Genomic DNA, 24,569 nt, shown 5'->3' with positions numbered 1-24,569 from the left:
ACAATATCTACGTAGTCTTTGGTGATCAGGTCTCCAACAGTCTGTTGGAATTCCCAATGGGCAGAAATTGTGCTCCATTATTAGCTGACCTGTTTTTGTATTCTAAGATGCAGAATTTATTCAAAAGCTTTTATATGAGAGAAAAAATCGTGTTGTAGCTTTCAACTCGACATTTAGATATACATGTATCGACGATGTTTCATCTACTCGTTTTCATTCACATGTTGATTCGATATATCCCAGTGAACTCGGGACAAAATACACCACAGATTCATCCATGTCTGCTTCATATTTGGATATTTTATTAAACATAGATGTCAACGGCAAACTAACAACACACCTTTATGACAAACCATATTATAATTTTAGCTTCTCCATATTTGTGTACAATATTCCATTATCACCTGTATATGGTGTTTTTGTCTGTCAACTGATTCAATATACGAAAGCACGATCTATGTATGATCAATTTCTAAATGAGCCGGGCTACTGACGAATAAATCTATGTCAGAGGGATGTTTAATATTCTTAAAGTCAGCATTTCGCAAATTCTGTGGTCGTCATGATGATCTTGTTTGCAAATGCATGCTATCATTGGATCGTCTGAAGTGTTTCGTACAAATTGTTAGTCCGTTCTTTACATACTGATTTTGACTACAGATTACTCCGTTTACCTGATCAAGATATATGGCTAACGGGTGTGACCGGTCAAAATGGAATGCTTACTCCTCCTAGGCATCTGATTCCATCGCTGGTATGTCCAGGGGTCTGTGTTTGCCTATCTCTTAATTTTGTATCTTTCATAGGATTTATGAGATTGATCTTGTTCATATTTGACAATTTTCTTAACAGTATCAGTGGATACGATATGAAATATTAATTTCTCTTAAATATTCGAATCTTTAACTGCAAAATCAATTTCATATGTAGCTATAATTACTTTTCTAGTTTTAGACTGCGCTCAATGGACACATTTTCATGAAGTGAGATATAAACGTGAGATATAAACATTTTAAGCAAAATATTCTTCTAGACATGAACTATAAGATGGCTAAATGAATGCAATATTTGAAAATGAAGGAAAAACTAAAACATAACTGATTAATTTTAAAAGTTGTTCCTTACATAATTCATAACAAAACAAATAAAAACCGTGTTTCTGGACGTTTTTGACGCAGGGTTACTCGTTGCGTAGGAGCGAAAGTAGATGATGTATTCAGATGATGACCAAGCCGTCAATCAAACACCTTCTACAGGTATAAAACGCACTGCATTCGCCATATTAGTTATTTTCAGTGTGTCAGCCATGTTACTGAGCGAGTTTTTCATATTTATCTGTGCAATAATTTCTTGTACTACAGGTACGTAGACTTACGTAATATTTCCCCTCAGTTCCGTGTTTATTACTTAACGAATATATTTGATATTTCTAAAGTGTAATACAAGAATAGTCAGGGTGATAAGTTCTCGGAGATTATTCAAGGATTGCCCACACCTGTTGTTTTGTGTAATTTATATTGTTATTTTCAGTAGACCGCAACAAGTGATAAGTTCACTAAGAACTACATGATGTATGCATGTACATAACGTTCAATACATTTTATTTATGCATTTAATTTTATCTAAATTGACCGCCTATCCTTAAAGAAACAAACTCATATTATTTCAAAAAATGTAATGACAACGCCAATGAGTAAGGATAATTTCAAAATGACAAGGAACAATTTTCCATTATTTTTAAGTGGTTTTTTCCAAAACGAGGAAACAAAAGTATCAGATGGTACGAAGTTAAGTTTCAAAACTTTCATTTAGTAATTCATGTGAGCAGAACGTGATAATTAACGGAAATTCACACTTCAAATTAAGAGCAATGTAGACGACATAAGGTCATATGTTTAACTTTAGCAAGGGCGTTAAATAATGACAAACTGTCAACAAGGTATTATATGTGCAGTATCACTTTATGTCATTGTTTACATGTAATTAAGTAGGATTTATTATAAAACTATACACATATATTTGTAGAATAAGAAGATAGGGAGTTAATTGTACATGTACAAGCTACAAACAGTCTATAATATATTTTTAATGCGATGCATTTTATATCTATTACATTGTTTTTGAATATTGTTATTCAGTAACTTGAAACTTTAATCGTAGATTGAAATCTTCCATTCATATTCTGTTTACTTCATTAAAATTGATGTACATTCTATAATTATATAGTACATGTAATTCTGAAAATGATTGAAATGTAGTATAAAACCCCGTAACATGCAGAAGAATTAGTGAATTTGTAGCAAAATGATATCGATAGAAAATTTGCAAAGGCTATTGTAATGGACACAATAGTAAAACACATCCACAAAAGTGACGTTTGACAATAATGCACTTTTTATGTTTTTTCAGGAGCTAATCAAGTCATATCTGCAGATAAAACAGGTTTGTAATTTCACTTACCATTATTTGGATAAAGCTAGAGTAATTAAAGCTGAACACCATTCAGCAAGAAGGCTGAAATGATGAATAAATGATATTTCTTGTTTTAGTAGAATGTCCGCCAAAGCCACACTGTTCCAATTCCGGATCACCAAATTGTCGGGCGACTCTAGTGTATGAAACGGTTGGGGGTAACATATGTGCAGTCAAATGTGAAACTACGTGTGACAGTAGATGTCCTTCATTACCACAATGTCCAGAACCCAGGGACGGATGCTTACCTATATACAAGTATTCTCATATCCGGTCTGACAAGGTGTGTCCCACACGATGCGAACTGAAATGTGAGTGTCCGATTCCACCCACCTGCCCACCCGCTCCCTCCCAAGACTGTCTTACAATAAAAAGAAACCAAATCATCAACAACATGGAATGTCCGTGGGGCTGCATTCACCAGTGTTGTAAAAAGGACGTCAAATGCCCCAAACCGGACCCCACTAACGCTTACTGCGTGTCTACCTATACACAGTACAAGACGATTAATGGCAAGAAATGTCCGGTCAGCTGTTTCTGTGTACCTGACGTTTCCGTGGCAACACTTAAAAGGCGGTGAACATGTGATGTTAATGTAGATTACTTTGGATATCTGCTATATAGGTTCACAAACGTACTGTTTGAATTACAAAATGATCTTGCGAATTTTCTCCTTTGTGTTCGGAAATAAGACTGAGCGATTTATTTTGTATTGCTTGTGTATGTGTCCTCTGTTAGTTTCAGTGCTATTTATTATTGAATTTATTAATATTGGGAATTAAAATAATTATTATTCAAACGTTATCTTTTTCCTTTATTCAGACATTTTTATCACTAATGGTCCTCGTCAATCTCGCTGTACAAACTGCATATTTAATCATACATATTTAATCATGCCTTATCCAGTGGGGATCCGGGCTAGAATAAGTCCTCAGTACTCCTTGTTTGTCATGAGGGGCGACTAAATGGGGCGGTTCTTCGGATGAGACTGCAAAAAACCGAGGCCCTGTGTCACAGCATGTGTGCTCCTTTGTTAGCTGACCTGTTCTTATATTCCTATGAAGCAGAATTTTTTCAAAAATTTCTACATGAGAAGAAAAAATCTCTTACTGTGGCCTTCAATTCAATATTTAGACATATCGAGGACGTATTATCTATTAACAATAATAATTTTCATTCATATGTCGATTCGATATATTCCAGTGAACTCGAAATAAAAGACACCACATAGTCGTCCACTTCTGCTTCATACTTAGATATTTTATTGAAAGTAAATGTTAACGGCAAACTAACAGCTTCTCCATCATCAATTTCCCATATCAATGTAGCAATATTTCATTATCACCTACATATGGTGTTTACATCTCTCAACTGATTCGATACGCAAGAGCATGTTCTGCGTATGGTCAGTTTTTAAATCGAAGCAGGCTACTGACAAACAAGTTGATGGTGTAGGGTTTCCAACAGTCTCATTTAAAACCGGCATTTTGCAAATTCTATGGTCCTTATAACGATTTAGTTTGCCAATACAACCTGTCATTGGGTCAAATGCTGTCTGACGTGTTTCATACTGATTGTTAGGCCGTTCTTGGCACACTGATTTTGACTGCGGATAACTCCGTTTACCTAATCAAGATATAGGGCCTCACAGCGGGTGTGACCGGTCGACAGGGGATGATTACTCCTCCGAGGCACCTGATTCCACCTCTGGTATATCCAGGGGTCCGTGTTTGCCCAACGCTCTATTTTGTATTGCTTATAGGAGTTATTAGATTGATCACTGTTCGTTAATATCTTCACCTTTCATGTAAAAGGAAAAAATTACCTTCATTTCTGTTATTTCGACTTTGATCAATATTTGGGTAAGAAGTAGTTACATGTATAACTTCAATTAGAGGCTGATATTAACCAATGATGTAGAGGTGATGAACCCCATTATTCATAGATATCACATTTGTGATAACTAGTATATCAGCATTGTATCTGATAAAACATCGCACAATCACTTTGGTACCGTACGGAAATGGCACGGGGACAAGACGAAGTGCACACCAGGAATGTGATCAGCAGAGCACAGGAGGGGGATTTACTGGAATTTCCCCGTGGGTTGTACTCTCACTGGGCTGTGTATATAGGTATGATACATGTATATCCAGGAAAATGTTCAGAAAAATTTCGTCTCGGTTTACATTTTTGATGTTTTAGTTTTACGTTTATTTATTTGTGTTTTTATTCACTGTTCAGAGAAAGTTTTCACTCAAAATATACAATCAACAGATATCCAAATCTATAATGACTATCAAATATAATTCGCCAGTTGATAATCCTGACTACATGGGAGGAGGATTTATTATACAGGAGGTCTCCTCACTCAAGGACCCCCAATCAAAAATACTGCAGTTTACTATGGCAAACTGTTTGATACTTGATTGCTCCCTTTATCTGATCAAGATACAGGACTCACGGCGGGTATGACCGGTCGACAGAGGGACGTTTACTCCTTCTAGGCACCTAATATGACCTCTGGTATTTTCAGGTGTTTGCCCTACTCTTAATCTTGTATTCTTAATAGGAATTATGAGATTGATCAGTGTTCCTTCTTTAACTTTTCTTTTATCTTTTATAGGGAAACCTTTAGATACCAATGATGCTATACTCATCATAATTAAAATTTATATAGCGCCCTATATAAAAACATTTATTCTAAGGCGATTTCCATCATCGCACGCCAAGTGTCAGATTCGCTTACTCTTACATGTATGATACTTGGATTGTGAAGATGACGATCTTTCCAGTACAAGTAAAATAAATATACACCATTAATTTGAATTACCACGCTTAAAAAGAAATTCATTTACGACGGGGAAAATTTTCATCCATCGACTTACTGGAGTAAAAAATCATTGCGTTTTGATAATTAAGGTAGAGTCAATATTGTGACAAAATAAACATTGATAACTTTATCTACTGTAATAAAAACTTAGATTAACTACTATATTTAAAAAAATCATAACTTTGATGTTTTGATTGCCCTTGATAAAATAGAATTGATACTATCGTAAATTACTTGTATTAGATTTGATATGGAAATACCTGAGAATAAAATCATTGCCATCTTGATTAGCCTAATTTTACTCGCATATTTGATAAATTTAAGTAGGATCACAACTTTAAATAATAATTAGAATGAACAGCTTTTATTGATTTACTTTACAAAACAATCGGCACTACAATTATCTACAATATTAAAAAATACTTTCTACCAAAAACTTAGACATTTACAATTATAAAAGCTTCCATACTCTGAGTTACTATTTTAAAACTTGGATACTTTGATTTACTATAATACTAAAGTTAAGTATATGTATGATTTTTCATTTCTTCAGTGTCACTTTCTTTAGCTTAACTTATACATTTACTTGAGGTAAAATGAAAAAACCTTACGACTTACGACAAACTTTACGTACTGGAATTTTTCCAGTTTATTTTAAAATAATTCACTCCAAATGCAAAATACATGTATTATTTTAAGAAAATGTTCAACATTAAGTCTCAGAAAAGTTTAAATTCATTTATCTAAAGTAATAACTGTGTAATACAATTTAAGACTTGCGATTTTGTCGTAAGTTGTTTGAATACATCTAGCGACCGCGGCAGCTCAGTGGTAGAGTGTGTCAAACCTATGATGTAAACATAGGCAATGATTGCTCCTTCACCAAAAGCTCGGCATTTAGAAGTAAGAATCACGGGTCTTTTGGACGTGACCATAAAAAACACAATTGTAAACTATTTTAAGGGATTCGTCAGCTTTAACAAACACTGTATGAAGATAGTATGTCAGCTTTTGTTTGTACATAATTTGATATTTGTTTACATATGTGTGTATTGTTTCAGTTAAGCACTGCAGCCCCAAACTGAAAACGAAAAGTGATAGCTTTACAGGTCCCTTACCTAAAGATGATAAGGGAAAAGTGATAGCTCTACAGGTCCCTTACCTAAAGATGATAGTTCTACAGGTCCTTTACCTAAAGATGATAGCTCTACAGGCCCCTTACCTAAAGATGATAGCTCTACAGGTCCCTTACCTAAAGATGATAGCTCTACAGGTCCCTTACCTAAAGATGATAGCTCTACAGGTCCCTTACCTAAAGATGATAGCTCTACAGGTCCCTTACCTATAGACGATAGCTCTATAGGTCCCTTACTTAAATATGATAGGAGAATTGCATTGACTGCAATTCCTGTTGCCCTACTTGTAGCTTTTGGACGGCCTAGGCTATGACTGTCAATTGATCAATTGTCTTACCAGAGTTCGCACCTGAACCCCTTTCGGAGATTCCGCCATTTTTTATTGTTTAGTTGAAGACCTAGGTGTTTTACCGTCAGATTGTTACTCATTATGTAGCATACAATGTAGAAATGATGAAGAAACAGAACAAAACTATTACAGACTTTGCACAATGTTGAATGTAGATAATACTTACATAAATACACCGGTCCACAAAAACAAACATCCACATATTCTACGCGTGTGCATATTGTATCTATGAAACGATGTCCAAACCTTTCAGCTGTTGAAATATCAATATTGTTTGAAGAGGTGGCGAAAAGAAAAGGGATTTGTTTTCAAAACAAAACTGCAGTTCCAATGCTATGTGAAACTTGTACGGTATTAATTTTGATGCACCAGATGCGCATTTCGACATATAATGTCTCTTCAGTGATGCTCAACCGAAATGTTTGAAATCCGAAATAACAATGCAGTTTTAGAGCTATGAAGTCACTTCTAGAGTCAATGCAGTAAATTCAACAGATTACGTTCGGTCGGGGGAATAACTGAAGAAAAGGTGGGCCTGCCTGAGAAGCGAAAGTAGGAAAAAGTTGTCTGAATATTCAAAACGAATACTGAGTTCATCACAAAGATCACATGTCGCGGTATACGGAGCTTATCAATGATGTCCGCATCCTCCATATAGTCTAATAGATTGTTTCTGTCCCTGAAACCACGTTCCCTCCGGATAAGCTACCTACCTCTTAGCAAAACATAGTTCTGTATAGACTTAAGACAAGTATTTGGATGTCTTAAGATTTCTAACAATCTTAAGATTATCTTAAGATATGACAGTTTTGTGAAACAGCTATGATGGATCTTATGACAAATTTTGGTCTTAAGACAGATCTTAGTCGAAAGATACTTTTGTCAATCTGGCCCTAGTTTCAGAAAACTTTCTTTAGATGTGTCTTAAAATAGTCTTAAGTTCTAACTTGCGAATTTCCTAATATCAACAACTGTAATCTCTTTCCCATGATATATCTTAAATACATGTATATCAAAACGGGTAATCAATGTTTTCAAATTTTGCATTTACAGTTTGGATACCGGTAGTGAATTAATGACTTGTGTAAATTAATCATCTAAAAATAATAATTGATAGAAAACCTTAAAACCTTATTAGATACAAACTACACGTAATTAAGTTTGATATTGGTACATAGTTTCACAGTTTTAGAGAGAGAGGGGGCTGTCACCTGTTTCAGCCCGATATTGCAACTACAAATTCAACACATTTCCATTAACTGCATGTATAGTTCCACCACTTTGACGGTCTGTCATGTTTCAATTATTTTATTGTTCAACTCACTATACATGTACAATGCAACGAATAAATCAAGCCACAACCCATGCTGTGCTCGAAATCTAAACATGTCGCAGTCAAAAAGAAATCCTAATTTCTCAACAATTTTGCAAAAATCTACCATCGTAGCATTTATCTCTGTATCTCCTTAAAGTATCTTGTTGTAGTTAAGGCTCATGTTTGAAAGTAAAGAAGAAATGTCTCTATCTAATCTGGAAACATTAATGCCTTAAAGATCAACAGTCACCAACGGGAAATTCTCAGTGGCATAAAACCTGAGGGCAGCCATGGCTTGCCACGATGTTGGCAATTATTGGGACCTACGAGGGGGTCTTTTCAAATCGTTGTCCATCATTTGGCATAAGTCGATGAACAAATGACGTGGTATTCTAAATTTTGAAACAATCCCCATGTCTTTCATATAATCTAAAGGATTGTTTCTATCTCTTAACTGCCTTTCTCGTCTAAGTTGACGACTACACAACAAAATAAAGGCCGCCGCCATATTTAGTTTGAACTTAAAACACCTAGTTACTTGTCGTAAAGTTACGAAAGAACATGTGAAAATCCTAAGATACGACACTTTTTTGTGAAAAGGATAAGGAGCTAGGGAACTTAGAAAAAGGTTATGGCTTATGTTAGATCTTTGTCATAAGTTAGCTTTGTGAAACTGGCTTTATTGAGGCTTTTTTTTTTTTTTTTAGTAAACCGTCTTATCTAGATACATGTTCGAGTAGAAAGAATTTAATTGATACCGACATATTCTTAAATAAAACATTTTACGAGTTTTCGCTAAATCATTACTCACGTGTACAATGGCAGGGAAGGAGGAAGTGGTGCACTTAACTGGTAATGGGAACGGTAACGACATTGGTAACAGCGGCCAAGTCTTCACCATTTGTGGTAAGACTTTCAAGAAGGCAGAAGTAAAAAAGGAAAGTATTTGGAACGTGGTTTCTGATTCCCTTGTCAGAATTAACAACAGCAAGGACCGCCATATCCGGTAAGTATATCATATTCTAATTTGATAATGGATATAGATATATGAAGTGGGGGCAAATGCTTATTGTAGATATACACAGCTTGACTTTTAATACTAAAATTCTTGACGATATTTCTCGGATTTTGATTGTTCAGGTTATTTTAATGTAATGTCATCTTATTCACTGATATATTAAAAATATTTGAATTTGATATTAAAATACTACTAAATCTGAATTTCGAAACAACGTATTCACTTTACATAATTTATCATTTAAAGACCTCGACCAGCGCATGCAATTGTGAGGGAGGCACTGAGTAAGCAGGGTGAGGTTGGGTACAACGTATTATGGAAGAACTGTGAACATTTTACCTCTCTCTGTAGATACGGCGTAATCAGGTCTGATCAGGTATACTTGATTTTTTAAGACGTTTTCACTGATATTGAGAGTCCAGCTGTAGTCTAAGTGCTATAAATGTTGACTTATCCATGACGCTTAGGGTCGTAGCAATGAGTGTTCTTATCGTGCCAACATCTACCGCAACACGGGACTAGGGCCAAGTAGTATCACATAAAGACCAATTAAATGATCTCTACATACCATAAATTGTAATGACAATTGTTTGGCAAATTGTGCTCTTTGTTTTGCTTTTGAGATTTTTTTTTAATATATCACTATATAAACTAACTCCCTACTATGGTCCCAACTTAGCCCTAGGTCTGAACAAACTTGAATTTACATTGCCTTTATAATCAACTGAAGCGATGATGAAACAGGATGCTTGTATATATCAAGAATTACGAAGTTAATTCGAATATTTGATATCTGCGTAGAAACCTGTGAATGTACTTGAACAAATCTGATTATCATACTAGCATATCGATATATCTTACTATACCAAATCAATCATTGTTTTTATCATACTTGAATACGTGCATTTCATCATAAATATTAAGTAATATCTTTAGGATATGCACCTGATTCTCAAATGTTTTCTCAAAACGTTCTCACATTATTATAGTGTAAAACGAACTTTGCGACAGGTCTCATAATATGTTAACATTTGTTTAGTTTAGGGGACATGGTCCTTCACTTCAATAGACATAAATTTCTTTACCCCAGGATACTCGGTACTAATGTTGGTTGAAATGACTCAGTGGAACTGGAGAGGAAGTTAAAAATATGAAACATTAACGACGATGCAAACATAAATGACGAAGGAAAAAATTTGATCAGAAAGACTCACTAAAGCATATGGCCCAAATGAGCACAAGTATCCAAACTTTTAATCCAAGCTCCCCAATGTAGATATTGCATAGTATTTACCGACAGAATCTTTCTTTGAAACGGAAAAAAACCCGTTGAACAAACGTATTAGAGTCCCTTTTCATATCCTATTGAATAACAGGCCGACAAAGCCTTGCTGGGAACTATAATAGCAGTCCCTGCTATTATTATCGGGGCAATTGGAGGACTGACATCTGGATCATTAGCACGGAAGAAAGAGAAGACTTGAAGTTAAACACTATGATTTGAGCCTTTATAAGTTCAGGAGTTGTGAGGTTATTTTGTGTATGTTAAAAGACTCTACCACTTATCCTACATATTATTTTATCTATTTTATGTTAAGTTATATCATATTTGACTCATTGTACATGTTGGTTGGTTATGCTTTGCGAGGATCTATTGATATGTCAACATGGTTTAATCTCGCATTGTTACAAATACAGAAAGTGTGTGAAATGTATCCTAGAAGTGATATATCGCCCAATAACAGCATATAATATGACTAAGGTATTGTCAAGTACATGATAAAAGTTTGATTAACTCTCCAATCATTTGAAACACAAGATATAAAACATGAGCTTGAGCCATACTCTTCAACGTTTGCCTTTTGTGTCCATTCTGTGAAATATTGAACTAAAACCTGTCCAGTTTGAAAAGTGTCCTTTCTTAATCGAGATTTCTCCTTCAGTTTCAAACATTTGAACGGTTTTAAATAACAGACTGGTAAAGAAGAACGCATTTTGTTCCAAGAAGGGACAGGCAGGTAACACTCCAAGTTCAAACATATTTATAAATACTGGTATTGACATTTGTGTACATTACCTGACGTATTGGTTGTTTTTTATTCTTTTGTAACGTCCCTTCAAGAAGCTTTCACTCATATTGAGACGTCACCAGTTGTAGGTGAAATGTCACATATTTAGACTTATGTTTAGCGCTCAGGGTCGTAGCAGATGGGGATCTTTAATGCTGCGACACGGAATCTACGTTTTTAAGGTCATAGCATATGGTGTGTATATATCTCAACTGATTCTATACGCAAGAGTTTGTTCTGCATAGGCTACTGACAAACAAGTTCATCGTTCAGTGACTAAATGTTGAAGTCTCATTTAAAGTAAGATTTTTGCAAATTCTATATTCATTATAACGATCCAGTTTGCCAATACAACCTATCAATGTGTCAAATGCTGTCTGATATGTTTCATACTGATTGTTAGGCCGTTCTTGGGACACTGATTTTGACTACGGATAACTCCGTTTACCTGACCAAGATATAGGGCTCACGGCGGGTATGGCCGGTCGGCAGGGAATGTTTACTCCTCCTAGACACCTGATCTCACCTCTGGTATATGCAGGGGTCCGTGTTTGCTCAACTATCTATTTTGTATTGCTTATAGGAGTTATGAGATTGATCACTGTTCGTTATCTTCACCTTTATAGGAGTTATGAGATTGATCACTGTTCGTTATCTTCACCTTTATAGGAGTTATGAGATTGATCACTGTTTGTTATCTTCATTATTCATCAGAAAGACCCGTGAGTATCACTTCTAATTTTAAGGGTTTGGCGAAGGACTAATTGCTACAGTATGATTACGTCATTGTAGGTTTGATACGGCACGATCAAGGCTCGAACGCATGATCTCCCAGTCCTACCACTGAGCTACCGCGACCTGACATATTGGACTGACTGAAACGTTTCCAATAAAATTTATACAATCCTACGAAGAAATTATACATTGTCATGATGGCTAACTTCGTTTCAAAAATTGAATGTAAATATAAATATTAACAATACATAGATATACCTTTTAAATCTAATCGCCTAGCTGGGTAGCTCAGCTAGTAGGTTTACGTGTTGACTGCTGGATTGTAGTTCGTGCGTTCGAGCCTAGCAGGGATTTTAATTTTGTTTTCAGATTAGTTTCTACTAAAACTCTATTTAATGTACATATCCTCCACTTACCATCCATTCAAATTTCTCTGGTGTGTTGTTCCTCCTTAAGGTAAAACTCTCATATTTTCCAGACATATAGAACAGATTTAGGTATCTGAATAAACAGTTACAGACGAGAAAGAGAAGATGGTAATCGACAAGGTTTTGTGGTCTAAGAATGGAGAGAGATATAAAAGGTGAAATTTGTGCACATTTATATGTTCTAGTAAGTTTTCTTTTCTTTGCTTTTGCTACCTCCCTTTGAGACCTTTTCTCTCATATTGAGACGTCACCAGCTGTAGGTGAAGTACCACAAAATTAGACCCATACTTGGCACTGTAAATGTTTTTCAACTTGTCAACGCGACACCGGGCCTCTGTTTTAAGGTCTTATACGAACGACTCTCACTACTAAATGCCGAGCGTTGGTGAAGGACCATTCACTATCTATTTTGGAATCATAGGTCTTAGGTTTGAGCTGGGTTTGAATTCACGAAGGAAACACTGTAACTACTATACCTAGCTATGGAAGACCTCCAAGTAGAAATCCAAGTTAGCCACATAGCTGTTTAATTGACATCTAAACTGAAGGTTAATACACAAGTATTCAGTCACTAACACAGCTGAAGTACCTCCATAGAATTCAATACAGACTTTAAATTTAGAAGTCATCGAAAACTATCAAGCAAAATTCTATGAAAACATATTGGATTTTTCCAGGATATAAAAACCCCATATGTGTTTTATATGCAAGCGTTTTACATTGTAATTGCATAATAATTTATATTTTGCGATTATCATTATTCGTTGTACTAAGATAGAATTCAACTTAGATCGGGATCGAATTCCAAATAATGAAAATCCAGTGGTGGTCAATTACTCAGCTGAAGTTTTTCTTGTTCTCCTACAATGGTTCAAGCAAGGAGAACAAGCTTCGGAAAAGACATTGAACTTTACTATAAAGATGTAACCTTTGTTTAATGAAAAAGTTGTGAATATAAATGTACACTGTTCTCTTTATGTTGTTAGAAAATCTATAAAGATGTCCTCTTTCAAAATATAGTGCAATGGGACCGAATTGACCGTTGATGAACAAAAATCCTTACCTTCAGAGTCTTAGATAATGAACTGGCTCGTCAAAAGAGATCGATGATGGCACGTAACTAAGATGGAACATAAGGGATTTTAGCTTACATTGTAGATATCATGCCAATAAAAGTAGTATATATGCACGAAATGAATGAATCATTCATACAACACTAAACTGTAAAAATAAGATTAGCTATGGTGTCTATGTGACAGACTCATATTATACATTGTACATGTATATTGTCTGATATGATGGGTATATGTGTAATATAAAGAATCAGTTCATTTTTTACACACATGAATAAAATGCTTATGCAAGGTAATGTAATTTAAATATGCAGTCAATGTGTAATGGCCTGGGGTACACAATTATATTTTGGCCAAATGTCCCTTGTGTCTTTTAGTTTCATTGGTGTTTTAGTTTGTCTTATGTCATTGGACTAGTCTTGGGGATTTTCCCTCCAAGAGTTCTGTTCTTTGTGGTCAGTCTTTATTCAATTTTTGAAGGAGAGAGTTAATTTCAGTAGATCTGACATATTTTGACAATTAGACATAGACCGACATTTTTTGTCTTGAATGGTAAGTTAACAATTTATTACTAATGCTAAACTATTTTATAATTCCTTTACTAAATGTTAAATATGTAATTTTGCATAAAATTCCTTTTGTTACCACATTCCTGGAATAAATGACCAGTGCGAGCGAGAATTATATAATGTAAATATCTGTTATAGTAATGTATATGATTTGTCTCACTGTGATATTATTTTAAAGCAAAAGTATGTTTTATGACTTACAAAATATTGTAGATATCATAATTAATTTATAGATCAGACCAGTTTGGTGTCATCTGTAAATATTGTTCACTCAAGCCTATTCTCATAGAATGGTATGCTCACCATGGTTTTTATTTAATTCAATAATCAATAATGTTAATACATATCATAATGATAATTATTGTAAAGTTTTATGATGAAGTTAAAGTATATAGGACTTGGGAGCTTTATTATGCGATATATACAGGTATAGAGTTATCTCCCTTGATATAGATCACCCATGTAATGCTATAATCGTATATTAGTTGTATATCAGTATTTATGTGAAATTTATAGTATTCATGTTTTATATAGCATATTACTTAAAATTGGTAAACATTGTTGTTATAGGGTTTCGTCAATGGACAATTCATGTATTGGTAACTCCTGAATAAACGTCTTGTCGAGAACCCAAACAGGTGTTCCTGTTATTACTTGAAGGGATCGAGAAACCTGTATATTCAGATCTTGTTTTTGCTTGATAGCTAGACGCCTGATCCCTCCTCTGGTACGTCCATAGGTCCTTGTTTGCCCTACTCCTAATTTTGTATTCCTCTGGTAGGCTGTATGAGATTGATCACTGTTCGTTATCTTCACGTTTTCATACTGACTCAATAGTTCCTCTTGGAGAATTTGGTAAACCTAATGTGTTAGAAAATTCACTTGAGGTAAAGATATATCTACTATCATTCCAGTAACAGTGTGCCACTTTGTTTGATCGAGCGTGCAATTTTCACTCACAGATTGGCCGTGTGGTTTCAATAAAAATCAGTGTGGATGACCACGCTATGTCATTCTTTCAATGTTATCGGTCAATGAGAACAAAAGTCAAACCTGTTCCGTTGAAATATATGAAGAGCCTCGCCCAAACATTTACATGCTCGCTCAAGTGAAGTGGCATGTTGTTTTTGAAACGATAGTACCTGGAACTATACATTCTTTTGACAAGACAATGATAACGATATCAATGAAAATACACAGCAATTCTAATAACAATGTTAACATATTTACCTATGTATGTTTATAATTATATTAACAATAGAAACAATGTGTCCACAATTTTGCCCAAAAATGTAAGAAAACAATTCTGGTAATTCACAGCTTGTTTTGGCTGTACATTCCATGAAAGGTGAAGATGACAAACAGTGATCAATCTCATAACTCCTATAAGCAATACAAAATAGAGAGTTAGGCAAACACGGAGCCCTGGACACACCAGGGATGGGATCAGCTGCCTTGGAGGAGTAAGCCTTCCGGAATAATATGAAACATATGAAACAGATGCATCTGGTGCAACAAAATTGGTACCGTATAAGTTTTACATAGATAAAACACGCCGTTATCGCAGTTATCTCTCTCACTGAATAATCAGTACTATCATATTTTTCATTACCACAAGCTTTATATATGTGCATGTATATTGTAACCGTTATAGTTTTGTACATGTGCTTTGAAAAGTTACAGACTAAAACTCGTGCAGAGAATAATTTACTGTGTTTTGTCGATAAAAGGCCTACATACTTTAGAAATGGTAAACTCAGGTATTGCAACATTGGCTGTGGTTTGTAATCTGGCCCTTGTGCATGCAAGATAGCCATTTTTATGATTAAATTGTACAGAAAGAACATTTCGATGTTTTAAAACAAACTAGTCATACATGTATGTATCGCTCATATAACTTTTTCCATGCGATTACATAAAGGGCAGATAACTCTGTTTAATGCATAAAATACATATAAAATGCATTGGTTTTTTCTGCAATGTGTAAGCGGCTCTAGTGTATAAAAATATTAGGATTTTCGTGATATACACCTACGATGCTACATAATATTAAAACAATGGTTTTAGGACAAAATCGATTATTTTCTATATTACATTGTTCTTACTTGGACTGTCGCTGAACATCGTCGGATACCCACGGGTGATTTCGTCTTTTACTCATCACCCGTGGGGAAACTCACCGAAAAATCATCGTATATTATTGATATGCACGGGTCATTTGATTGGCTGCTGCACAGAGTCGCGATGGTAAATCAACGATTCAAAGTTTATGTTACGTATGTATGTTCGGCAATGACAAAAACCTTTCCGTAGTTAACACACCGATTGCAAATAAATTCACTCACCGGTGCATTCCGCAGTTTGAGAAAAGTACTCCCACATAAGTTTGACTGGTATTTGATGTAAGTGACCTGTACGAATTGTCTTTAATCGTTTTAAAACAAAATCTGCATGTTTTAAAGGGCGTCAAGATATTAGCATAAATAGCAAACTAATAAACATATTTTTAAAATTGAAGAGTTCCAACTTTCTGATTGGTTGTCTAAAATCAACAAATTAGCATATTTTACGACGATATTTCGGCAAGTTTGCCCACGGGTGATGAGTAAAAAACGAGATCACCCGTGGGTATCTAACGATGGTCGCTGAATAGCTTTATATAATCTGAACTAAAACGTATTTATATATTGATAAACCCTCTATGGCACAAAAAGTAAATATCCGCAATTAGACTAGTTTGTGATGCTTTGTCAACATATGGGTTGGACATTTTGAAAGATTTTCTGTACACTACTATAACAAAGATTTTTATCACTGTGGTATCTCAATCCAGCCAATTGTCACGATTTTTTGCTCGTGTTAGTGCAATACCTATATCTAGAATTATGTCTTAGGATAGATCAGTAGACCAAGGTTTAGGGCAGGTTGATAAAATACTTTATCATTTATACATGATGAAGGCGAAGATATACTACTGGTTTATTAAATGCTAACAAAATGTAACATAATTAGAAAAATAGGAATGCTCAGATGTAATATGTGGTATTTTCTTTGATTATTTCTTCAAGAAACCATAGGTGCAAAATTTAAAAAAAAATCATTAGAAATATAGGTTTGTTTTGGCTTTTTGATTTTCAAGTAGTGTATGTAAAGTCGAATTAAAAGTGTCATTTTTTTAAGGGACCAACAAAGCAGTACTCTAATCATAAAATTGATATATGTGTGAAAAGGGTAAATATAGTGAACAATGATCAATATAATAAATTCTGTATAAATAATACAAAATCGAAAACGGGGCAAACACAGTTCCCAAACAACACCAGAGGTGGGATCAAGTGCCTAGGGCGCGTAAACATCTCATGTTGACCGATCACACCTGCCACGAGCCCCTACTTTAATCAAGTAATCCAGGTAATCTATAGACAAAATCATTATGTAAAGAACAGCTTAACAATTGGTACGAAACATCAGACAACACATTCGACCTTACGACATACTATATATGCAAACAAAATCATTTTAACGACCATAGGATTTGCGAACGAATGACTTTAAAAAGGAATTTTGAAACCCCTGTAACATCAACTTATTTGTCAGTAACCTGTCCCGATTTAGAAATTGATCATATGCAGAACATTCTCTAGCATGTGGAATCAATTAGGATATATAAACACCATATACAGGTGATAACGAACATTTTCGTACAATTGGATGAAAGGCGAAGATAACGAACAGTGATCAATCTCATAACTCCTATAAGCAATACAAAATAGATAGTTGGGCAAAAACGGACCCCTGGACACACCAGAGGTGGGATCAGGTGCCTAGGAGGAGTAAGCATCCCCTGTCAATGGATAGATTAAATCATCATATCAATGAAAGTGAGCATTATCAATCGGTAAAGAAATCATGTATAAGCTTTGAATAAATTTCGCCTCATGTGAAAAATCGTATGATTTGATTGCAAGCTGTTGATTTTGCAAAAGTTTTTATTTTTAGATTTCATAAATTCTTTACAAAAGTTCTTTGAAATGACGGAGAATCCACATGAAAGGTGAAGATAACGAACAATGATCAATCTCATAATTCCCACAGGCAATACAAAATAGATAACTGGACAGACACGGACTCCTAGCATCCTCTGCCGACCGGTCACATCCGCCGTGAGCCCTATATCTTGATCAGGTAGACGTTATCCGTAGTCAAAATCAATGTGCCAAGAACGGTCTAACAATCGGTATGAAACACGTCAGACAGTATTTGACTCAATGATATGTTGTATTGGCATACTAGATGGTTATAATAACCATAAAATTTGCGAAATGCTGACTTAAAACGAGACTGTTGAAACCCCTGCACCATCAACTTGTTTGTCAGTAGCTTGCCTCGATTTAAAAACAAGCTCTTGCGTATCGAATCAGTTGAAAAATAGAAACACCATATTCAGGTGATAATGGAATAATGCTACATAAATATGAGGAGTTGACGATGGAGAAGCTGAAATCATTCCGTTTGTCATACAGTTGAGTTGTCAGTTTGCCGTTAATATCTATTTTCAATAAAATATCTAAGTATGAAGCAAAAGTGGATGCATTTGATTTGCACTACTTCTCGAATGGAAAAAAAGGTGTAAACGAAGACAATAAACACAGTTCGTCTTATGTTTCTCCTTCACAACAGTCAATGTTGGCATGAAGAATATAGATAGGGGCTTGTAGGAACATTTATGGCAACTTGCAATTTGTCTTTGTTCGTAAAAAAAAAAATACGAAGTTTGGAATCGAGAATACGGTAACTCAGATTCATTTATTTTATTTTGTTTCAGAAATGGAAAACCGTAGGTGTGCTGAATCACCTGTTTCACATATACATATTTTACTAATATAATCATTTTATGCATCATATCAGTGTATGCTTTTCATATTTTCAAATACTCCCCTCCCATTTCCTTATTGTAATAAAATTGTTATGAATTGATATGACGTCATTAGTTTCTACCTATCAGGATGATAATGTCATCAGTTGTATAATTCTTTTACAATTCTTCATACCAAAATTTGGAATAGGCAGCGATGGTTAAAGGCGGATTGAATATCTTGCATTTTTTGTAGTGTCAGCTTTAAAGCATATATTTAAAACTAGTGTCGCCTTCAGCCTTGGCAAACTTAGCTGGACTTACAAATTATCAGTACAATGAGTTGTGGTAGACATAAATTGCACCAATCAAAAGTCGGTCAACATATGATCACATTAGAGAATGAAAACAATCACAATAATTATGTCACCAAACTTTGTTCTTGAACATTTTTATAGAATTTTCAAGTTTACCACATTGTCTAACATTACCGATCATGTGTATCATAACATCTGGCCTTACAATGTACAAGAGAGAATCCACCATACTGTTTCTCATTAGTTAAAAATTAGCGTGATCTACGATCTAATTGTCAGCGTTCCGTAGTAACCATGAAACTCTAACTGAATTACCAGGGATGAAGATGACAGTAGTTGATTAATACCCTTGACTAGCGAAGATAAAACTGATGAATTACATGTATATGATATGATGAATATAGAGGACTCACGGTGTTTGTGACCCGTCAACAGGGAATGCTTACTCCTCATTTACACCTGATCCCACATCTGTTCTCGATTTGGTATGAAACCAATCACTGGTCGTTATTTTCACCTTTTTCATGTTAGACAATAACTTTATTGTTACTCAGATTTATAAAGGTAATGTGGTATCATTGCCATTACTCGGAGTTCCTTCTCTTTTTCAGTTTTTAATAATTTGTATGATGTGTAATAAAGATGAATGTAAAGCGATTTAAACATTATCACTTAGAAATTTATTCAAAAGTTTGTTATATAAGAATTAAAATAATGTGGACATTTCTAGTAAACAAAATTCCTTCTGAATCATAACTACATCAGATATACATTTACTTAATTACCTACACTGTTTTTTTTCTCTCTAATTCGTATTTAAGAAAATAGGAAGATACCGTTTTCTCTGGTCCGTGCTAGTCAAAAAATTATAACAAAACAACAACAATACAAATATTTCTTTTTCCTGATTTATTTCCGAAACACGAATACTGGGCACATGCATTAGTGTATCATCCATGGTGCGTGTTGAGATGATGGATAAGCTGTAAAAAAAAAAAATAGCAATGCCTTTAATACATGTATATACTGTAAATAATACTGTAATAATTTACAATTCTGAATGATTACAAAAAGAAACCAAGAAAAATAAACTTGTAATCGCTGTAATATATTGCTTATTTCAGGGAATTTCTTTTTTGCAAAATTACCTGTGTGTAATATTGGTCAAATTCATGTCTTGTTACTATACCGTCATCTACAAATGAAACGAAGTTTTAAAACTAAGATTTATATTTTTTTAAGATCTGAAAAATTTTCGATTCGCCGACATTTTATTGATCATTATTGTTCATATTAAGATTAAGGTGTCTTTTTTGTTTTTGAAAGCTATCCAAGATGTCTTTGTCTTAAGCTGGACGACTGAAAGTGTTAATGAAGAAAAATGGCAACTTTTTAAAAAAGAGACAGAAAATAAAGGTAAGATAATAATTTGCTATTTACGGTTGTGGTTCATTTTCTGGAATGCGGTGTCGACAAATTCGGTCTTATCGAGAAATCCGTCGTGATTCGCATCAAAATGACCAAAGAGAGGATCCTTAAAAAGGAAATCTAGCCCTACATGGGCCTCAAACTCAGCTTTTGTTAAGAATCCATCAGCTGCATGTAAAATAAAATACAAACTCTGTGAAACGTAAGAACGAGAAGGTACTGCATTTAAAGCAACAAAGATACCGTAACCATTGCGTTAAGACTTCTGTCTAAAATCTTAAAACTTTGAATCCATGTATGTGTATATGGAATGGACTGAAATTAATATGATCAAAACTTCTCCATTTGATGATTATTTTAAGATATAACATCATTCAGATACTTTTTATCACGGATTTATTAACTTTTTAGTGAATTTATCAATGATTAATTTGAAACTACACGAGCCTCTCATAAAACCAAAAGATTTATAGAAAAACGATCCATGTTCCCTAGTGCGCTTTTTGTCTCTGATGACTTATTGAAAGCAAGAACAGCCAAATTAATCGAAATTTTCACTTAGATTAAGGTAGGAAATATGTCAAAATCGTACCGTTTACGTCCCTCTGATCAAATATTTTGGCGAGTTCGTCGTATTCCAGCTGCCCATCGGTTGGATTCACATCCAAGGTCCCAAAGCCGCTGTCCACAAGCTGCTGAATTTCATGTGTGTTCAAATTGTGGTGGTGTTGTCTGATATAACAAAACCCAAGTAAAACAATTGATTATTCATAAATGTGTCCATGAACAAATAAGCAATTTAGGGTAACTGAGATTTTGAAACATGTATTATAAATACATTTATAAAATCGGTCCCGTAATCAAATTTCACATTGCTGATTTGTTTGATTGCTTGGTTGTTTTACATGCAGGTCCCGTCGCGACCATACAAGAAAATACAGTAGACCACGTGATCAAATCCCATAACGCCCTCCAACCGGAACTGACAAAAATCGGTCGCAAAATACAGTTCCTACCATATATTGCGTGTAAAGCATTGGATTTGAAATTGCGTATGAAGGAACACAGAATTTATGTCAAAGTGAAATTTTAACAAATACATTAAGTTTGTAAAGACCTGCACAAGTCCCGCATGCTCAGGAGCGTACATTGTTAGGGGAATTCTAGTCCATAAGATGGAATTGTGAGGACTTGTGCAAAATATCACAGGCTTCTACTTGGCCGTAAAACGTGGGTCAAAGAATATACATGTATCGCTTATAGTGTCAGAATGTTTACAGTCACACACCTTTTAAAAATAGAATCAATGGAATCAATAAAAATGTGAATACTTTTAAAATGAAATAAAAATCTATATGAAAGTCAAAATATGACGAAATGAAATATCATTTTTGTTTTTGAAATTAAGAGAATGAATTGTCTTTCGTATAAAAATTTAATTTAGACATTGCATTCACTTACCCACAAGCCACTGCAACCAGACAGGAAACAAGGATCAGTTGCATCGTGTTCTGCTCGTAAAAATGAAATAAGTTAATCATTAAAGTTTTTTCAAAACCTGCTCTCACACTTATTTTAAGATAACACTGCACTTCAAATTGCTTACATGTTCAATAGAATCAAAACCGACTTTTAACAGCGGGACTGGCGCTTGGTTTCGAAGTGTTGCAGTTTTATATGACCAAGAAAAAGGGGTCAATGTCGCAATGGTTCAGCACGATGATAAGATTTATATAGACATACACGAACGTTTTATCTGTTACAGATTGAAAATTCGCAATTTTCTCAATGTCACACTGTTACAAAATGATATTTGTCTACAATATAAACAAATTAAATATATGAAAATCAGAAGTCATTAAAGAAAGGTAACTAAGAACTCTTGAAACGACAAAAATTGTTAACTAGTGCAGGAAATGAGGGGAAAACAATATAAGCATGCACATCCTTCCAAGATCTCAATCACTAAACCATTAATTATCAAATAAGGTAAAAACGCTATATGTTAAGGATGAGATAGTTTGGCTGATTGTTTACAACTTCCAAGATGCCTGCTAAATAATCAGAAAGTACATAATTCTGATAATGTTTATTCTTGATATTGTGTTATTGGCCTCGGTGAATTAAGCCTACCCAGGAGCTGCGCGTCATTATAAAACATAAAGCAAGATGTGACGACTCGTAATTAGGATAATTGTGCAAAGGTTTGGACTTCCAAATGAACATGTCAAACATATCAGTTTGTGGAATGGATATACGGAAATGCACTGACATCACAAAAAATATTTCAAACGCATTGTATTAGAAATACACAAGGTCCGCATTAGTTATAAACAAGGTATGGCACAAGTTCATAGTAGTTATTGATACATTAAACTGTCCAAGAGCCAATTTAATTTCATTCCAGAATATCTGCACTCTTACAATACAGTTGGAATTGCACTGCAACCACCACCAATGGTCACCGCAAACCAGTGGTAAAGAAGTAATGAAAGGTGAAGATAACGAAGTGATCAATCTCGTAACTCCTACAAGCAATACAAAATAGAGCGTTGGGCGAACACTGACCCCTGGATATATCAGAGGTAGGATCACGTGCCTAGGAGGAGTAAGCATCACCTGTTGACCGGTCGCACCCGCCGTGAACCCTATATCTTAATCAATAAACGGAGTTATCCGTAATCAAAATCAATGTGCCAAGAACGGCCTAACGATCGGTATGAAACAAGCCAGACAGCATTTGACCCAATGATAGGATGTATTGTCAAAGTAGATCATTATAACGATCATAGAATTTGCGAAATGCTGACTTTAAACGAGACTGTTGAAACCCCTTCACCATCAACTTATTTGTCAGTAACCTGCCTCAATTTAAAAACTGAGCATACTGAGAACAAGCTCTTGCGTATCGAATCTGTTGCGAGATATAAACACCATATTCAGGTGATAATACAATATTGCTACACAAATATGGGAACTTTGTCATAAAGTTGAGTTGTTCGGTTGAAGTTAACATCTATTTCCAATAACATATCTAAGTATGAAGCAAATCTGGACGACTCTGTGATGTTTCTTTTAATTTCGAGTTCACAGGGACATATCAAATTGACATATGAATGAAAATTATTATTGCTAATTGATAATATGACGTCCATATATCTAAATGTCGAATTGAAGGTCACATCAAGAGATTGTTTCTTCTCACGTAGAAGTTTCTGAATAAATTCGGCTTTATAAGAATATAAAAAGAGATCAGCTAACACAGGAGCACAAATCGTGCCCATGGGAATTCCAACAGACTGTTGGAAGCCCTGATGACCAAAAATCACAACAATATTGTGAAAGGTAAAGTGATAAATCTCTTAACTCCTGTAAGCAATACAACATAGAGAGTTGGGTAAACACGGACCCTTGGACACACCAGAGGTGGGATCACGTGCTTAGGAGGAGTATGCATCCCCTGTCGACCGGTCACACCCGCCGTGAGCCCTATATCTTGATCAGGTAAACGTAGTAATCCGTTGTCAAAGTCAGTGTGCCAAGAATGGCTTAACGATCGGTATGAAACACGTCGGACAGCATTTGATCCAATGAGGAACTCCAGCATATATTTTATTTCAACTTCAGAATACTGGCGTGTGGAATTAGAGTCGTGGTTAACAAAGCAGTACTTTGGATGACTGATCACTTCGTTTACCTGATCAAAATATAGGGCTCGCGGCGGGTGTGACCGATCTACTGGGGATGCTTACACCTTTTAGGGACCTGATCGCACCTCTGGTATATACAGGGGTCCGTGTTTGCCCAACTCTCTATTTTGTATTCCTTAAAAAGGAATTGAGATTAATCACTGTTCGTTATCTTCATCTTTCATTAAGCTGGGAAACCACTATCATTAAAATCAATGAAATGTTGAATAGCAACGTAAAGGTTTTTAGCTCACCTGGGCTAAAATCCCAAGTGAGCTTTTCT

At 34.9% G+C, this 24,569-nt stretch overlaps 3 protein-coding genes across 5 annotated transcripts; 2 read left to right on the top strand and 1 right to left on the bottom strand.

The window, feature by feature from the left end:
* The first annotated feature begins 1,195 nt into the window (after nt 1-1,195).
* Nucleotides 1,196-3,271, top strand: LOC130052328 (uncharacterized). Of its 2 annotated transcripts, none has more exons than XM_056156831.1 (3): nt 1,196-1,361; nt 2,410-2,442; nt 2,553-3,271. In XM_056156831.1, the coding sequence occupies exons 1-3, from the start codon at nt 1,208-1,210 to the stop codon at nt 3,050-3,052; spliced, it is 687 nt and encodes a 228-aa protein (XP_056012806.1). In that variant the 5' UTR covers nt 1,196-1,207; the 3' UTR covers nt 3,053-3,271. The 2 variants fall into 2 exon arrangements, with proteins under 2 accessions (XP_056012806.1, XP_056012805.1); XM_056156830.1 differs by having other exon boundaries at nt 2,550-3,271.
* A 1,224-nt stretch (nt 3,272-4,495) lies between these two features.
* On the top strand, nt 4,496-14,632 carry LOC130052327 (phospholipase A and acyltransferase 3-like). Of its 2 annotated transcripts, XR_008800639.1 has the most exons (5): nt 4,496-4,607; nt 8,931-9,111; nt 9,370-9,499; nt 10,500-12,510; nt 13,376-14,632. XR_008800639.1 is itself a non-coding variant. In XM_056156829.1 (4 exons), the coding sequence occupies exons 1-4, from the start codon at nt 4,496-4,498 to the stop codon at nt 10,605-10,607; spliced, it is 531 nt and encodes a 176-aa protein (XP_056012804.1). In that variant the 3' UTR covers nt 10,608-14,632. The 2 variants fall into 2 exon arrangements, 1 of the variants encoding a protein (XP_056012804.1); XM_056156829.1 differs by having other exon boundaries at nt 10,500-14,632.
* A 5,431-nt stretch (nt 14,633-20,063) lies between these two features.
* On the bottom strand, nt 20,064-22,296 carry LOC130052326 (uncharacterized). Its single transcript, XM_056156828.1, has 6 exons — nt 22,204-22,296; nt 22,059-22,108; nt 21,190-21,329; nt 20,610-20,765; nt 20,318-20,364; nt 20,064-20,152 (listed from the first exon to the last, which is right to left on the bottom strand). The coding sequence occupies exons 2-6, from the start codon at nt 22,100-22,102 to the stop codon at nt 20,120-20,122; spliced, it is 420 nt and encodes a 139-aa protein (XP_056012803.1). The 5' UTR covers nt 22,103-22,108; nt 22,204-22,296; the 3' UTR covers nt 20,064-20,119.
* Nucleotides 22,297-24,569: the final 2,273 nt, after the last annotated feature.

Source organism: Ostrea edulis, chromosome 2 (assembly GCF_947568905.1).
Source record: "Ostrea edulis chromosome 2, xbOstEdul1.1, whole genome shotgun sequence".
In the NCBI taxonomy this organism is placed as follows: domain Eukaryota; kingdom Metazoa; phylum Mollusca; class Bivalvia; order Ostreida; family Ostreidae; genus Ostrea; species Ostrea edulis.
The sequence above is the reverse complement of the archived record's forward strand: the minus strand, read 5'-3'. Positions and strand labels throughout refer to the sequence as shown.

Coding starts and splice junctions, on each gene's coding strand:
- LOC130052327 (XM_056156829.1), top strand. CDS start 4,496: ATGGCACGGGGACAAGACGAAGTGCACACCAGGAATGTGATCAGCAGA. Junction 4,608..8,930: donor TCACTGGGCTGTGTATATAG/GTATGATACATG, acceptor GTACAATGGCAG/GGAAGGAGGAAGTGGTGCAC. Junction 9,500..10,499: donor GCGTAATCAGGTCTGATCAG/GTATACTTGATT, acceptor ATTGAATAACAG/GCCGACAAAGCCTTGCTGGG.
- LOC130052326 (XM_056156828.1), bottom strand. CDS start 22,102: ATGCAACTGATCCTTGTTTCCTGTCTGGTTGCAGTGGCTTGTGG. Junction 21,330..22,058: donor CTGGTTGCAGTGGCTTGTGG/GTAAGTGAATGC, acceptor TTGTTATATCAG/ACAACACCACCACAATTTGA. Junction 20,153..20,317: donor TTGACCAATATTACACACAG/GTAATTTTGCAA, acceptor TTTTTTTTACAG/CTTATCCATCATCTCAACAC.
- LOC130052328 (XM_056156830.1), top strand. CDS start 1,208: ATGATGTATTCAGATGATGACCAAGCCGTCAATCAAACACCTTCTACA. Junction 1,362..2,409: donor AATAATTTCTTGTACTACAG/GTACGTAGACTT, acceptor ATGTTTTTTCAG/GAGCTAATCAAGTCATATCT. Junction 2,443..2,549: donor CATATCTGCAGATAAAACAG/GTTTGTAATTTC, acceptor TTCTTGTTTTAG/TAGAATGTCCGCCAAAGCCA.